This window comes from Callospermophilus lateralis, chromosome 2, assembly GCF_048772815.1.
Source record: "Callospermophilus lateralis isolate mCalLat2 chromosome 2, mCalLat2.hap1, whole genome shotgun sequence".
Lineage (NCBI taxonomy): Eukaryota > Metazoa > Chordata > Mammalia > Rodentia > Sciuridae > Callospermophilus > Callospermophilus lateralis.
In genome coordinates this window covers 104,539,295-104,558,035 of record NC_135306.1, presented here as the reverse complement: position 1 = coordinate 104,558,035, position 18,741 = coordinate 104,539,295, and the positions used below count along the sequence as shown (strand labels likewise).

Below are 18,741 nucleotides of genomic sequence, written 5' to 3'. Positions count from 1 at the left end.
AATGCCAAGTGAAGTTAGCCAATCCCCCCAAAACAAATGGTGAATGTTTTCTCTGATATAAGGTAACTGACTCATAGTGGGGTAGGGAGAGGGAGCATGGGAGGAATAGACAATCTCTAGATAGGGCAGAGGGGTGGGAGGGAAGAGAAGGGGGCAGAGGGTTAGCAAGGAATGTAATGGACATCATTATCCAAAGTACATGTATGAAGACATGAATTGGTGTGAACATACTTTATATAGAGAGATATGAAAAATTGTGTTCTACATGTGTAATAAGAATTGTGATGTATTCCACTGTCATGTTTTAAAAAATAAAAGCAATTAAAAAAATAAACACCAATAAACACTAATAATAGTAGCAAACCTATGTGAAGCCCTTTATATTTTATAAAATACTTCTGTGCATTTTCTTACAGGACTTTCAAAAAATACTTAACATTTAAATAGAACAACTGTCCTTCATATGTCCATGTTATCAGTAAATAAACTGGCTTAGAGAGGCAAGATAACTTGCGCAACGACCATCACACTAAGTAGTAAAAATGGATCTTTATTGGTCTTGGAAGTGAAAAGCCCATGCATGCATCTTTTTTCTGTCTCTTTGAATATCTGCTCCATCTAGATATTTAGCCATCTCATTAGTGGGATTGACAAGAAAAATGTACAACAAGAATCATAAACCATGTCATCCTTGTGACAGATGACCATGTAGGGTTGGGGGATAATTTTAGAAACTATAATATTTAATGATTGCAGGATTCATTTTCAAATAATTGTACATAGTCCCACCTGGGGCAATTAAAACTTTCCCCAAATACCACACACTCTGGAGACTCAAGGAAAATGGAATGATTGTTAATCTAAATCAGTGTCTATGTCACATAAGTACATAGGTACCTCTGTGATCCAAACAATAATTTCAAGAACAGGAAAGCTAATAAGTTACAAGGATCTCCTGTGCCTTTCTAACCGACAGCTGTGATTTTGTGGGCAAAGTTTAATTGTATATTTTTGGGGACTTTCACTCTGATACTTGTTTTGTTTACTTTAAAGTGACAGGATAGTGTCCAACTCCATTAATCTATCAGAAATTCTCTTGGGCTTGGTGTTGAGGCCCTGTGCCTGCAGTCTCATTATCTAAGGTCCAGTAGTCCAATTCCTGGTTGAGGTTGTGTATCCAAGATAATCCTGTATCACATTGCCTGTGGCTGAAAAAACCATTCCTGATCTTCCTGAAAGGAAAGGCACAGTGTCAACATGAAACCTGAGGGAACTGATATCGAAGTGGACAATTTCCTCTCTGCATGTTGGACCTTCGTTAAGGTGTTCATGGTGTTTGTGAGTGAACAGTATCCATACAACATGTGTTTAGGGCATGTCTGTGCTTCTACTCAGATGCATTTTCTTACCACTTGGTTTCCATATTATTTTTTTTCCTGTCCAGGAATTTTTCTAAGTAGGGCCATAGGTCTTTAGGGCAGGATTCCCTGATGTGCACATTTGGATGATGGCATTTTGCCACCCTGAGGAGTTTCTTGACTATGTAACTGGCTTATTGAAATTAAAGATTCCTATTCAATACCATATTTAGAGAATCAGAATTTTGGCAGGGTGAGGGCAGGAACCCATTTTTACCAGTTGCCCTGATGATTTTATTAGCACATTAACATTGATTTTTAATTTCAATTTTATTTTCATTGTGTGCACATTTATTTTTATTAATTATTTTTCACTAATACATAAAAATAAAAATTGAACATAGTAATAGTAATCAGGTAATGTAGTTCTGATAGATGAATTTATTGGATAGTGTTTAAATCAGACTAAACCTAGCTTTTCAAACATTTATCATTTGGTGATTCCTTGGAAAACTTGGAATGGAACCATCATTTGACTCAGCTATCCCACTTCTCAGTTTATGCCCAAAGGACCTGAAAACAGCATACTACAGGGACACAGCCACATCAGTGTTTATAGCAGCACAATTCACAATAGCTAAACTGTGGAACCAACCTAGATGTTCTTTAGTAGATGAATGGATAAAGAAACTATGGTACATATACACAATGGAATATTGCTTAACATTAAAAGAGAATAAAATCATGGCATTTGCAAGTAAATGGATGGAGTTGGAGAATATCCTGCTAAGTGAAGTAAGCCTATTCCAAAAAAAACAAAGGCCAAATGTTTTCTCTGATATGTGGATGTTGCTTGGGGTGGGGGTGGGGAGCATGGGAGGAATGAAGGAACTTTATAGACAGGACAAAGGGGAGGGAAGGGAAGAGAGGAGACATGGGCATAGGAAAGACGTGGAATGAGATGGGCATCATTACTCTAAGTACATGTATGAAGAAGACATGAATAGTATAACTCTACTTTTTGTACAACCAGTGACATGAAAAATTGTGCTCTATATATGTACTACGAATTGAAATGCATTCTGCTGTCATGTATAACAAATTAGAATAAATAAATAAACTTAAAAAACTTTCAAAATCCTTTCTTGTTATGTTTTGAAAAATACAGGACATTATTTGTGTATATAATCACTCTATTGTGCCATAGCACATAAAAACATCTTTCTCTTTTCTAACTACAATTTACTCCCTATTGATAAGACTTTCTGCATCTTGCCCTCCTCCCTCCTCTCCCCAGTCTCTGGTAATCATCGTTCAACTCTCGGCTTTTTTGAGATCTACTTTTTAAAAGTACATATGTTCTACATATGAGTGACATATATGTGGGGTAGCAAGGCATGGTGCAGGCATGAGGGACTCTTAGATTTCTTCTTTACTCTGCCACTTACCAGCTATGTGGCTTGAGCAAATATCATGATTACTTCAAACTCTTGCAACATAAACAGCAAAATGGGGCTAAATATTCATCTTATGAGGAGTTACCCAATGGGTTGATGTATTCAAAGTGACTGGAACAGTGCCCTCCAAATAAACTCTTTTTTGCTCCTTCTTTTCCTACAGTGTGTGTGTGTGTGTGTGTGTGTGTGTGTGTGTGTGTGTGCGTGCGTGCACATGAGAGCCAGCATGGATGTTTCTGTGGGCAGAACAGACATAACTGGACATGAAGAGAAAGCAGGAATTGATGTGTTTGATTCAGTAAAAAGCAGTATCCACTTGCAGAGAGGTCTGACATCTGAGAACAGGATATGTGCCCTGGCTGTGATTTGCTTTTGGGTCATCTCCCATTGCATTTTCATGTATTCAAGGAAGCTAAAAACAAAAATTTGATTTTAGAATAAATCTTGGTAAGACACAGCAGCACTTTCTGGACAAAATACTTGATAAACTAAGATATAGGAGACCCAAATTAAACAGGTGTCTTTAAGTACTATGCTCAGTTCCACTGGGGCTGATATGGAAGCTTCTGGTGGAGCAGCAACCAAGACTGGGCCCACCCAGTGGAGGCAGCTTTATACTGATGAACACGAGTGGACCAGCGGCTCTCCTCAGTGGGTAGCAGGTGCTTTTCAGGACTAATGATGTTGTGGTGAGGGAGGCAGGAGGAGACAAGTAGATTGTGTGGTTCTTCCCAAAACCGAAGCACATAAAGGCCTGAGGAAGCACTAACTGAAGGGTTAAAAGGTGAAATTTCAAAACAAAAGGAAATAACACTGAACTGTGTGTGGGGGAGAGGGGGGTGGGGGGACATCCAGAGAGCAACAGTAGCAAAACTACCTCTTTTTTTCTTCTGGCTTAATAGTTTCCTTTTCCCTGATCGACGAATTCTCTCCATACATTGAGAGGAGCGCCTGGCCTGACTATGCTTTAGCTAAGTCAACTTTGATATACTCACACTAAGGGAGGTATAGCAGATACTCTGAATATTTCTCTTTGCCTTTGGATAACACTTGTTCATTTGATCTTTTCTAATCAGCTACCTGCCACAAAATATGTTTATAGTAAATCACAAATAAATTTTAGTTCTAAATTCCACTACTTGTATGGAGAGGCAGCAACACACACACACACACACACAATTTTAACAGGCTGATCTGGGATTTACTTTACTAAACCTTATTTACAATATGTATAATTCACAGACTAGTTGTGAATTCCTTGATTATAGTTTTAATTTCTGTATTTCAAATACTTGACCTCTGTAGATCTCTATGCAATAAATTGCTAGGAAAAAGGGGAGAAGAATGGATGATTACCCATAGTATTTGATTTTAAGGATAAGCAAAAATTTTGTGCCATAAGTGTCTCCTCTTCTTATACCATAAGCTTCACTTTTAATGACTGATATCTTTTGATTAAGAATTGTTTTCTTTTGATAATTTGTCTAGTAGATGAAGATTGTTCCCTATAAGCCTATTTTCAGATCATTATTTTATAGACTGGGAAGAATAAAATATTCTGTTTGACATGATGCCTGATGGGGGTGAATGTGATGATGAAAGAATAAATTCAACTATATGCCAGGAATGGGGCTTGGCCTTTGGGACACAATGATGAATGAGAAATTGTCCCTTATTTTAATGTTCCTAATCTATGGCAGATGCTGCACTGGCAGGCCCTCTGGGAGACAGTTCTTATAAATACACAGGATGCCAGACCTCAGGAGATGAGAAGCCCTGGAGACTACTGGTCTTTATAGTTCTAGACACAGAATATTAGAACTAGAAATAAAAGTCCTAGCTTCTTGTTAGCTATGGTTGTTTAGACACTTAAGGAAGAAAGTATAATTAATCCATCTTCTAATTTGAGGAGGTTAGAAGAGAGAAGTGATACAACCTTCAGAAGGAAGAAGGTGAGGCTTCAAGATTCTAATGTTATTGTAAGGTTATTAAAACATATTCTAAAAATCCCCTCCTGATTGTCTACATGAGCTCTAGAATTTCTGCATGTTTACAGCTCGGTGAGTCCCAAGAGTAGAGGGAAGAGGCCCTGGGCATCCACCTCACACTCAGTTGTGCAATAGCCACTCACTGTTCCTAGGGACTTTTGTTTCTTATCTGAATTGATCTGTGAAATCGCCAGCTTTTAAAATATATTTTCAATATATTTATGAAACCTTAAGTCTGTTCACACTTGTTGGCTCATTTAATTTGTATAACAATCTATTGAAGTATTTATTAATTTTTCTAGATTAAATCATGAAGCTTGGCAGAGCCTATGATGACTCAAATATTGCACTGTGAGTTTTAGAACTGAGGTTGAAACTAAATATTATAACTCATGGTTCATTGCTTTCTTTGCCACTTTGTAACCATGGTACAACTGGGATCTCAGATTTAGGAAAATATATATTCTAGGCTTATGCTTTCTAATAGGAAAGCCACTAGTTATCAGTGGCTATTGAGCATTAAAATGTGGCTTGTTCAAAGTGAGCTCTAAGTGCAAAATACTCTGTAGATTTTAGAATTTTTTCCCATACCCCCGCCCCCCCCAAAAAGAAATGATAAAAATCTCATAAAAATTTTTCATCTAGATTATGCATTGGAGTGATAGTAGTTTGGATATACTAAGTTAAGCAAAAATTCTATTAAAATTGACTTCATCTGTTTGTTTTTACTTTTAAAACAATGGGCTCCTAGGACATTTTAAATATCCCATGACTGCATTAAGTTTCTGCTGGGCAATATTAATTTAGACTCCACATTCATAAAACAACATTAATAGTCACAGTTTTAATAGTACTATGGAATGCACTGAAATGTTTAAAATACCTTAATATACTTTTAAATTCCTAAAAATATCTAAGACCTTGTCTGAGTCAATGTAGTAGACTATTTTTGGAGGGTGGGCAGATATACAGTCTAATCAAACTTTATCACTAGGCTGGCCAAATGGTTAAAACAAGTGGATACTAGTTATCATTGCTCATTTTTATGTGAATTATGACATGATTTGTATAACATTTCCTCCTATACACAAAAACATAATATAATTTGTTGTAATAAGCTATTTGACCTGAGCATTAGTTACACAGCCATGGAATCTCTGAGTTCACATAGCGATAACAACATGCTAAAATGTAAAACTTCATATTCTTCAGCCAAGAAGGATTTTCAAGGATGGGCTTGGCATGATCAGGTAATGCGAAATTTCTGTCACGGAGAGGAAACAAGAAGATTTCAACTTTAAGAGAAAATAATCTAAAATAGCATCTCTGGAACCGTTATGTGCACACAGATCATGGAGGGATCTTGTTAAAATGTGGATTCTGATGTGGTAGCTGTGAGGTAGGACATGAGATACTGTAATCCTAACAAATTCTTAAGTGCTGATGCTGCTGATCCGCGATCCACACTGAGTAGCCTTAAGGACCGGAAGCACAGAAATGCTTTGGGAAGTTGGAAACATAGGGAAGAGAAACCCAGCTGGCTTGAATAGGAGCAGAAGTGTGCATGGCACTGGAATAAAACAAGAACATGGGCAGGAGGAAAGACATTGTGCTTTAATAGAAATCCTAGAAGGATTAGGGAAATGTGAGACAAATAGAAATAATATTGAGATTGGTCACTGCGTTTGTGACATTCAGCACAGATTAAGGACTCATGAGATTAAAGACAAAAAACTAATTATAAGATCTTCTTGAACTTTGGATATTTCTTTCTATGTTGTCTCTGTGATTACATATGCTCATACTGACCGGCAAGGGATGTTGGGAAAGGAAGACCCCAGGGTATTTCAGTAACAGGCCAAGGCAAATGGATAAACTCTTTTCCTCAGGATTCCCCTTCTTCATCCCTTAGGACAAGAGAAGATCAGATACACAGGACATGTGTTTTGTAGAATTTGGAAATCTGCTCAGAGAATAGCTGTTCGGTGTCAAGAAGCTTCTTTGTTTTAAACTGAGAGAGGGATCTAGGAAATAAGGAAGAATTTCCTGCATCCTTGGAATTCAAGGGGTCAAAGGAAGTGTTCCTTGTCCTAATAAGGCAGACAGGCAGTAATTTATTAGAAGCAAGAAGATAAGAACAGTTTCTTTTTTTTAAAAAAAAAAAAAATTGGGGGTGTGTGTGGGGATTGAACCTGGAAGGACTTGACCACTGAGCCACACCCTCAGCCCTTTTATTTTTTATTTTGAGATAGGGTCTTGCTAAGTTGCTAAGGGCTACACTAAATTGTTGAGGCTGGCCTCAAACTTGTGATCCTCCTGCTTTAGTTTCCTGAGTCACTAGGATTATAGGCATGCCCCTCATGTCCCAGTAACATCTTCTTGAAGAGCCAGGGAAAACGGAAAATCCTAGACTGGTCAAGTTAAAAAACTTCTGGCTCAGATATATGAAAAAGGCTCATAACCTTTGGGCAAACATAAGACTGCTCTGTGAGCAGCCCATCACTTAAAAAAAAAAAAAAAGCGGTCAGATTTTTCAGAGACTAGGCCATACTTGAACTCAGAGCAGGCAACTCCAAGATGTTGCCATCTGTGCCCTTCCTGAAAACAGGAAGAGGTAGAGACAGGAAGTGTTATGTGGAAGCCTCCAGGTGGGCTCTGAGCATTATGTTGTCTTGGGTGGCCTACTAATATGGCATTATGTAAAAATGTGGATGTGTAACCGATGTGATTCTGCAATCTGTATTTGGGGTAAAAGTGGGAGTTCATAACCCACTTGAATCTAATGTATGAAATATGATATGTCAAGAGCTTTGTAATGTTTTGAACAACCAATAAAAAAAAAAAGAAAAAGAAAAAAGAAAGGGAGGCTTAGCCCAGATGGTGACTGGAGATTGAAAAGGCAGAAACAATTTTGGTAGGTCAGTCTTCTACCATCATCCATCTTTACTGAAATCTAAGAGGTGTAAACTTCCTGCCTGGAAATCCATTTACAGTTAGATTACAAATAGAACACACAAATGAAAACATGGTTTCCTACAACATGCCAAGTCACAGCAGTGCTGTGATATGTTTTAAAAATAAGGGTACAGATGCTCTGTCATTAAACAAGTTTGAGAAATATATGTTATATAGTATCCTTCAGGAGGCCTGAGCCATCCCTCACTTACAAAATCCTGTTCAACTCTGTATAACTCAGAATATTTGAATTTATGATTCATTTCATGTAGTACCCATTAACATTTTCCTAGAATTAATATTCTGCTGACCAACATTGGAGGCCTTGGTATAGAAAATCATAATTGATCTTAGCAATAGATAAGTTCCATATAGAAATCTTGGAAGCAGGTTCTGTCCTTGTCAAATTTGTTGTTGGCAAAAATATGTTGGTCCCGTTCTTCTTAATGTACCTCTTTTGCTGATTTGTTTTAGAAAATGTACCCCACAATCTTTAGTGTCATTCTTATCTCTAATTCTGGGGTGAAAATATTTGCCCTTTGCTGAAAGTATTCGAGACTCGGGAATGTGTATTGATGGTTCATAAAATCTGTGGTAGGTAGATGCTTTCTGATTTCATTTTAACTAACACAAAGTCAGTGTTTTCACAGCTAGAAATACCTTAGCTGCAGGGAACTGGGAAAAAGGCTGGGATTCTGTCTGTATAAATTGATTTTTTCCCTCTCTTCTCCACAGATTCCTCTAAGGAGTATGGGTATAGGAAACCATTCCGTGGTGACTGAGTTTCTTCTTTTAGGATTGACTGAACAACCAGAGCTTCAGCTGCCCCTTTTCTGCCTCTTTTTAGGGATTTACCTAGTAACCACGGTAGGAAATCTTGGCATGATCATGATAATTAGGTTGAATTCTCAACTTCACACTCCCATGTACTATTTTCTCAGTCGTTTGTCTTTTTTAGATTTCTGCTATTCTTCTGTCATTATCCCCAAAATGCTGGCAGGGTTTTTACACAGGGATAAAGCCGTCTCCTATTCTGGATGCATGACTCAACTGTTTTTTTTCTGCATTTTTGTCATTTCTGAGTGCTACATGTTGGCAGCCATGGCCTATGATCGCTATGTGGCCATCTGCAACCCGCTGCTCTACAATGTCATCATGTCCCCTCGGGTCTGTTCTCTGCTTGTGGCTGCTGTCTTCTCAGTAGGCTTCACTGATGCTGTGATTCATGGAGGTTGTATATTAAGGTTGTCGTTCTGTGGATCAAACATTATTAGACATTATTTCTGTGACATTGTTCCTCTTATTAAACTCTCCTGTTCCAGCACTTATATTGATGAGCTTTTAATTTTTATCATTGGTGGATTTAACATGGTAGCCACAAGTGTGACAATCGTCATTTCATATGCTTTTATTCTCACCAGCATCCTCCGCATCCACTCTAAAGAGGGCAGGTCCAAAGCCTTTAGCACCTGCAGCTCCCACTTGACTGCCGTTCTTATATTTTATGGGTCTCTCATGTCTATGTATCTCAAACCTGCTTCCAGCAGTTCATTCATCCAGGAGAAAGTGTCCTCAGTATTTTACACCACAGTGATTCCCATGTTGAATCCCCTGATATATAGTCTGAGGAACAAGGAAGTGAAAGCTGCACTAACGAAACTTTTAAGAAAGAAAATATCTTCATAATGAATATGCTCTTTATTAAGATATATGTGTGTGTTTGTAAGCATGTTTTTTCCCCAAATGTTTCACTTTTTATTGTAGACACAGCTCCTATATTGAGTTTTACAAAAAAGCATGCTTTAAAACATGCATCCAAACAGTGTTCAATATAATGTGGTATAAGAACAACATTTAACATAATTCAACTGCTTTAACCTAAATATGCTTACTGTGTAGGTACATCCTTCAATATAACTAACGTGAGAAAAGCTGAAAATTGTTTAACAGTTATAGTTTACTCAACTCTGCCATTACATCTTGAATGACTGCTGTGTTCAAAAATACTGAAATTTGTCTTTCAAATAATCCTGATTCCCACTTATACAGTAAGCATAAATCACAAGCTTGGATTGCAAAAATTGGTAAACTGAAGTTTAATTTTCTTTAAAAACAGTTGACCAAGAGTCAGTGGGACCAGAATCGATTATGTTCCCTGTCCACCACTCATACTGGACATGGTAGAAATTCTTCCCATTTCGTTCATACTCACAAATTTATGGCTTCCACTGCTGTAGTAGCTGCTATTTATTGCTCATTAGCTACCTATGCAATGTTTGATTGAAATCACTGGGGTTTTCCTGTAAAACTGTGGATAGGTTGTATCCATTCATGCAGCTCTGGCTGCCATAGCCCCCTCCATACCCACCACTCAGTTGCTGGCTAGCTGGGCCACCAAAACTGGACTGGTTTGACAAGTCAACACATCCCATCATTTGACTACCATAAGCACCACTGCCTGCTCCCACTATGGAATTCAAGAAGAGTTCTACATACCTGTGTTGTTGCATATTTGCTTTGTCTTTTGATATAGCTGCCACAGCATTTTCATGAGTAGCAAACTCTACATCTGCTTACTCTGCCATCAGGACCAATCTCAATGTGTATTATCACAGGGTTGAGTGGTGAAAAAAATTCTAAATGTAATCTGAGCTGAGATTATCTATATATTCAGATTGCTAAATATGTGCACATGTAAGATGAATAAAATGAAAAAAAGAAAGTATGAAAGTGAGAAGTAGCATATATCTTAAATGTAAAGTTTAATACCATTGTTGGAATTGAACATCAATTTAATTCCTTAGTTTTCTGAATCCAGTCAAAAAGGGAAAAAATCATGGTATACTATATAATCCTTTGAGGAGATCAACCACACCAAAGTGCAAAAAGACATTTTTTTCTTATAGAAATTTGTATGGAAAATATTGAACACTGTGATGGAAATCATCACAAACATTTTGTAATAAATGTGGAAGAACTTTTGTTGTTCATTTGTTTTAAAGGGCTATTAAAAGTCAATGTTGTTACATAGAAGTAGAATTATATGCTGAAGATTCAGCAAGGAATCAAGTTAATATATTCTCCTTGAGCATATTTGGCATCTGTTGATCCAGAGACACAACTTAGCATATGTAGATGAGAAAATGATATTTATAGTCTCATAAAAAATGTGTTTTTTTCTTCTTGATGAGTATGTACTGTATTTCACTGCATTCTGTTCATTCGAGTTTCTGTTGTCTCTACATGTTATAAACTACATGTCTTTGATTCCTCTGTATGTTATATTTTGACTTAAGCAAAATGAAAAAGTTTCTGGACTTCAAGAATGAACTTGTCAACCTAAAAATAAGTTGAGTTATGCTGATTATAAGAAGAAAAATTTCATGTGAGCTAAAATGAGAATGGGCACCAAGAAAAACATTTTAAATTGCCCAGAATAAATGCTCTGAAATGATATACAAGTAGTTTTGCAGATTAAACAAAATAAAACAACAAAAAAACGGAAAGAAAGAAAAGAAAAAGTGCAGCAAACCAGTTACTAAATTGCATTGGTTGAAAATAACATAGGTCATTAATTGGTGATCACTCATTATATATTCCAGAGAGGAATCATCGTAAGTAAGAATGAGATATTTTCTAAATTATTTATTACTCTAATGGCATCAGTATGTCTACTAATATGACACCATTAAAGGTTAAGATTAACCAGATAATGAGGATTTGAAATCAAAAGGGCATGACTTCTGTCCTATAACCCATGTCTGCCATACCCAATAAGAGTTTGTAGCTTCCATTTTTAAAAATTTATGTCTTAAAGTACAGCATCCCTTTATGCTCAAAACACTAGAAAAACTAGGGATAACAGGAACTTACCTCAACATTGTAAAAGCTGTCTATGCTAAGCCTCAGGCTAGCATCATTCTAAATGGAGAAAGACTGAAGGCATTCCCTCTAAAATCTGGAACAAGACAGGGATGCCCTCTCTCACCACTTCTATTCAATTTAGTTCTCAAAATATTGGCCATAGCAATTAGATAGACAAAAGAAATTAAAGGCATAAAAATAGGAAAATGAGAACTTAAATTATCACTGTTTGTGGATGACATGATTCTATACCTAGCAGACCCAAAAGGGTCTATAAAGAAACTACTAGAGCTAATAAATGAATTCATCAAAGTGGCAGGATATAAAATCAACACACATAAATCAAAGGCATTCCTGTATATCAGCGACAAATCTTCTGAAATGGAAATGAGGACAACCACCCCATTCACAATATCCTCAAAAAACATAAAATACTTGGGAATCAACCTAACAAAAGAGGTGAAAGAGCTATACAATGAAAACTACAGAACCCTAAAGAGAGAAATAGAAGATCTTAGAAGATGGAAAAATATACCCTGTTCATGGATAGGCAGAACTAACATTATCAAAATGGTGATATTACCAAAAGTTCTCTATAGGTTTAATGCAATGCCAATCAAAATCCCAATGGCATTTCTTGTAGAAATAGATAAAGCAATCATGAAATTCATATGGAAAAATAAAAGACCCAGAGTAGCAAAAGCAATTCTAAGCAGGAAGGGTGAATCAGGTGGTATAGCGATACCAGATTTCAAACTATACTACAAAGCAATAGTAACAAAAACAGCATGGTACTGGTACCAAAACAGGTGAGTGGACCAATGGTACAGAATAGAGGACACAGAGACCAATCCACAAAATTACAACTATGTTATATTTGATAAAGGGGCTAAAAGCATGCAAGGGAGGAAGGATAGCATCTTCAACAAATGGTGCTGGGAAAACTGGAAATCCATATGTAACAAAATGAACCTGAATCCCTTTCTCTCACCATGCACAAAAGTTAACTCAAAATGTATCAAGGAGCTTGATATCAAATCAGAGACTCTGCATCTGATAGAAGAAAAAGTTGGCTCCAATCTACATATTGTGGGGTCAGCCTCCAAATTCCTTAATAGGACACCCATAGCACAAGAGTTAATAAGAAGAATCAACAAATGGGACTTACTCAAACTAAAAAGTTTTTTCTCAGCAAGAGAAACAATAAGAGAGGTAAATAGGGAGCCTACATCATGGGAACAAATTTTTACTCCTCACACTTCAGATAGAGCCCTAATATCTAGAGTATACAAAGAACTCAAAAAATTAGACAATAAGATAACAAATAACCCAATCAACAAATGGGCCAAAGACCTGAACAGACAATTCTCAGAGGAGGACATACAATCAATCAACAAGTACATGAAAAATGCTCACCATCTCTAGCAGTCAGAGAAATGCAAATCAAAACCACCCTAAGATACCATCTCACTCCAGTAAGATTGGCAGCCATTATGAAGTCAAACAACAACAAGTGCTGGTGAGGATGTGGGGAAAAGTGTACACTTGTACATTGCTGGTGGGACTGCAAATTGGTGTGGCCAATTTGGAAAGCAGTATGGAGATTCCTTGGAAAGCTGGGAATGGAATCACCATTTGACCCAGCTATTCCCCTTCTTGGACTATTCCCTAAAGACCTTAAAAGAGCGTACTATAGGGATACTGCTACATCGATGTTCATAGCAGCACAATTCACAATAGCTAGACTGTGGAACCAACCTAGATGCCCTTCAATAGATGAATGGATAAAAAAATGTGGCATTTATACATAATGGATTACTACTCAGAACTAAAAATTGACAAAATCATGGCATTTGCAGGGAAATGGATGGCACTAGAGCAGATTATGCTAAGTGAAGCTAGCCAATCCCTAAAAAACAAATGCCAAATGTTTTCTTTGATATAAGGAGAGCAACCAAAAGCAGAGCAGGGAGGAAGAGCATGAGAAGAAGATTAACATTAAACAGGGACGTGAGGTGGGAGGGAAAGGGAGAGAGAGGGAAATTGCATAGAAATGGAAGGAGACCCTCATCTTTATACAAAATTACATATAAGAGGAAGTGAAGGGAAAGGGGGAAAAACAAGAGAGAGAAATGAAATACAGTAGATGGGGTAGAGAGAGAAGATGGGAGGGGAAGGGAGGGGAGGGGGAATAGTAGAGGATAGGAAAGGAAACAGAATACAACAGACACTAGTATGGCAATATGTAAAAACGTGGATGTGTAACTGATGTGATTCTGCAATCTGTATATGGGGGAAAAATGGGAGTTCATAACCCACTTGAATCAAATGTATGAAATATAATATGTCAAGATCTATGTAATATTTTGAACAATAAAAAATAAATTTAAAAAATTATGTCTTAAAACTTTTAAATGATCAAAAATATAATACAATGTATGAGCAATGTGATGTGTTTATTACAGTAATTTATATGTTCAGATTAAACTTATGAATACAATGTGCCAGACACTGAGTGCTGGAATATTAGGGTGACTGTGCTAGAAAAAAGATTTCTTCTCACTTTTAGGGGGTATGGAAAGATTGACAGATAAAAAAAGAACTAATTAAATGAGAAAACATGATAAATGTAAACATAGATAACTGCTTTGGAAAGAATGAGCTATATAATTTTCAATGAGCCAAAGAGTATAATCAATAGAGTTCTTTGAAGAAGGGATATTTGAGATGAACTCCAAGTTAAAAAAAAAAGTGCAGTTGTGCAAAAACATAAAGCCAGCTGAAATTAAAAGACAAAGGTTGGAACAAACTTGTCACCTTGAAGAAAGAGAAGGCAGTATGGCTGAGGCTTAGTGAAGGGGAAATTAACATGAGCAGCTTAAATTTTATTCTAAGTTCTATACCCGGAGAAGACATTGGTATATTTCAACAGAGTGATATAATCTGGTTTAATTGGATAATTTTTGGTAATAATTGATTAGAAAGTAGATAGGTCTGTATGTGTGTGTATGTGTGAGGGGCAGATTGAGCAGGGAAAACGTGCTATTGGCCAGAGCAGAATTAGAACAGTTTTGAGGCCATTGAAATGATCTTGGTGAGAAATGATGTGATTTAACTTACAATAATAGATGAAAAACATGGATGGTATAAAGATACATTTCCAACCTTGAATCAATATTTGCTGCTAAATGTAAAGTGGATGCTTGAGAATGACAAATTTTAATAAAATTTTTAAAAATTTTGGAAAAAAGGAAAATAGAAATAAAAGTAAAGTCCAATAAAAAACAGAAATAGACCATAACAGCATAAAAACATTTGGATGTTGTATCTGTCTGAGTTTCCAAGTATCTAACATAAATATAAACATGGCAGTGTAGCTATTTGCATAATTATAATTATTATAGAGAAGGCACTGTTCCAATTACTCATAGTAAGCTAAGTTTTCTTATAAGTTGTAATAATTGCTTCTTACTTTTTTCCCAGCCACAAAGAAATAAAAAGTTTCACGATTTTTTTTTTAAATTTAAGGATAAAAATACTACTAGGTAGATCATTTAAAAAAGGAGAAAAGCTATGTTTTCATATATAGAGGATTTCTTCTTTTTGGGTTGTCTCTCAGGAGATGCCTCACTCATGTTACTGAGTAATTAAGATAAGTCTGATATTTTTTACTATTGAAAAAGAGATTTTACTCACCTTTTTTTTATTGGTTGTTCAAAACATTACAAAGCTCATGACATATCATCTTTCATACATTTGATTCAAGTGAGTTATGAACTCCCATTTTTACCCCAAATACAAATTGCAGAATCACATCAGTTACACACTCACATTTTTACATAATGCCATATTAGTGACTGTTGTATTCTGCTGCCTTTCCTATCCCCTACTATCCCCCTCCCCTCCCCTCCCATCTTCCCTCTCTACCTCATCTGCTGTTGTTCAATTCTCTCCCTTGTTTCCCCCCCCACCCTTTCCCCTCACAACCTCTTATATGTGATTTTGAGCAGGGAGGAAGAGCATGAGGAAAAGATTTTCTTCACCTTTGCTGAGAAAGTCAATGAAGAAAAGAGAGAAGAGGCAAGAACCAGGCTGATGCAGGGATGCTGTAAGGAAGGTTCCTGCATTTACTTTTTCATGCATATTCATGTCAGACATCACTTCTCTGTTGTAGTACTTCAGAAAATGCAGATATAGCTTCAAATTTCTTTTAAACCCAGTGCTCTAGGCTGCTATGATCATTTGAGTGATGAAGACAGGTATGAGAACACCTGATTACCTTGCAGATTTTACTAATTTTGTATTCAGCTGATACATAGAGTAGTAAAGTTCCCCAGGTTGAGAGGTGACAGTGATTTGGGGACATAGAGACATTGTGATTTAGCTAGGGCTAAAGAACATTTGTTTCTTAAGTGTTCTCTTTGCATATACCAGTTTAAATATTTGGAACATTGAGAGACAAATGCTGAGGAAAAAAGTATTAGGATCACAACCTACTCTGTTGCCTTTTCAAAAGAACAATTAATACTGTTTTTAAATAAATTTAATATATGTATATTAAAATTTACATTCTCCAAAGAATATATTTTTGCTTCTGTTCATGAGGTCAAAGAACTGATTGTATAAATTTCTGAAGAAAAAGTAAACAAATACACAATAACAGAAATGTTGATACCTAAACCACAATAAAATCTGAGATTACTATGTGCAACTTACCATGCCAACCTTATAGCTTAGATGTAAAATTTTAAAACTAGACAAACTCCTCTGAATTGCTAGTGAATAAAAAAAGAGTCTGAAACTCTAATATAGTTGAGAAATTGCCACACTGGCCATAATAGAATAATGGAAATTACAGTTAAGTGCCCATCACAAACAACTAGAAAAACAGAAAATGCATTTTAAACACTTTTTTGAAACATTGGGTAATAAGTATTCCAGAAGTTTATTTCTCCAATATAAGAGAAACAAATGAGGTGAGGCTAATAAACATCTTCATGGGGCTATATAAATCTTCATGGGGCTTGGCTTAGCATCACTGAGTAGGGCAAAACTCTATAAAGTGAGGCAAATAGTAATTGCTGGGAATCTATAAGGTGAACTCTTCTTAGTGCATGGAAATCTGCTATATATTGCCAAACCATTCAGCCACAGAACACTGAACTTTTTGAACAATTAGGAGGAAAAGAAAAAAGAAGGTTGGGGCAATAGTAAAGCTAAATTTTCCTGGAGTAAGAGTTATCCCAGACCTGTCTTTTTAAAAAAGGGACTTAATAGCTCAAACGGCTCAAGATGATCAAATTACTTAAAGTGGCAGAACAAACAAATTTTGACATTCATTAAATAGAACACAATCCAAATATGAAACAATGTTTGCATAGAATAGGAAATCTTTACATGCGAGGAGTAGCACATCATATTACATATGCAGGAGAAAAATCACTTAATTCACACGAAAACACACATGATGGAATTAGATAAAATAACTTTAAAAACAGCTCTTTTTAAAGGATGTAAGGATTATAGGCACACAGCTATAGTCCCAGCAACATGGAATGTGGAGGCTGAGGCAGATAATTGCAAATTTAAGGTCAGCCTCTGCAATTTTGTGAGACCTTAAGCAACTTGAGATCCTGTATCAAAATAAAAATAAAAAGTGTGGGGATGTAGTTCAGAATTAAAATGCCTCTGGGTTCAATCTCCAACAAGGAGGGAAAAAGATGTAAGGAGGAAAAAAAACAAGAAAATCCTGAAAATGATAAAAATGGAAGACATCAAAAAGACCCTGAGAGATTGACACAGCAAAGTTGGCAGTTGGTCGCTCCAAGGACACATCTCACTGATTTCCACAGAAATTGAAAATCAACAAAAACTGTCAGAATATAATTTGTCAAATATTTTTTACAGCACTGAAGTAAATGCTGAATTAAGAGATTTCAAAGATGATATTAAAGCTGTGTGGCATTTTGCTTACCCCTTTCTTATCATTATCCTTGGCTCCATAGTGGACTTAAAGATATTGGATTAGGTTCTGACTTCCTTAACAAGACTTCTAAAGTAGAAGAAATAAAATCAAGAATCATAAATGGGGTGGATTCAAACTAAAAAGCTTCTTCTCAGCAAACAAAACAATCAGTGATGGGAATAGAGAGCCTACATTTGGGGAGCAAATTTTTCCCACATGCACATCAGATAGAGCACTAATCTCTAGGATATATAAAGCACTCAAAAATCTTAACACCACAAACATAAATAACCCAATCAATAAATGGGCTAAGGAACAGGACACCTCTTAGGAGATGATATACAATTAATCATCAAATATATGAAAAATGTTCAACATTTCTAGCAATCAGAGAAATGCAAATCAAAACTACTCTAAGGTTTCATCTCATGCCAGTCAGAATTGCAGCTATTATGAAGACAAACAACAATAAGTGTTAGCAAGAATGTGAGAAAAAAGGTACACTCATACATTGCTGGTGGGACTGTAAATTGGTGCCATCAATATGGAAAGCAGCATGGAGATTCCTTAGAAAAGTTGGAATGAAATCACCATTTGACCCAGCTATCCCTCTCCTTGGTCTATATCCAAAGGACTTAAAAACAGCATATACAGGGACACAACCACATCAATGTTTATAGCAGCAAAATTCACAATAGCTAAACTGTGGATCCAACCTAGATGCCCTTCAGTAGAAGAATGGATAAAGAAAATGTGGCATATACACACAATGGAATATTAGTCAGCATTGATAGAGAATAAAATCATGGAATTTGTAGGTAAATGGATGGAGTTGGACAATATTATGCCAAGTGAAGTAAGCCAATCCCCAAAACCAAATGCCGAATGTTCTCTCTGATATGTGGATGCTGATTCATAATGGGGATGGAGATGGAAGCATGAAAGGAATGGAGGAACTTTAGATAGGGCAAAGGGAAAGAAGGTGAAGGGAGAGGACATGGGGGTAGGAAAGACGGTGGAATGAGATGGACATCATTACCCTAAGCACATGTATGAAGACATGAATGGTGTGACTCTACTTTGTGCACAACCACTGACATGAAAAATTGTGCTCTATATGTATACTATGAATTGAAATGCATCCTACTTTCATG

General features: G+C 36.4%; 1 protein-coding gene across 1 annotated transcript; it reads left to right on the top strand.

Moving 5' to 3' along the window:
- Positions 1-8,508: 8,508 nt before the first annotated feature.
- On the top strand, positions 8,509-9,444 carry Or8d4 (olfactory receptor family 8 subfamily D member 4). The gene has a single exon (XM_076843665.1). It carries the CDS (start codon positions 8,509-8,511, stop codon positions 9,442-9,444), a length of 936 nt encoding a protein of 311 aa, XP_076699780.1.
- The last annotated feature ends 9,297 nt before the right edge of the window (positions 9,445-18,741 follow it).

Excerpts from the sequence above, each read along its gene's own strand:
- Or8d4 (XM_076843665.1), top strand. The coding sequence starts at position 8,509 with ATGGGTATAGGAAACCATTCCGTGGTGACTGAGTTTCTTCTTTTAGGA.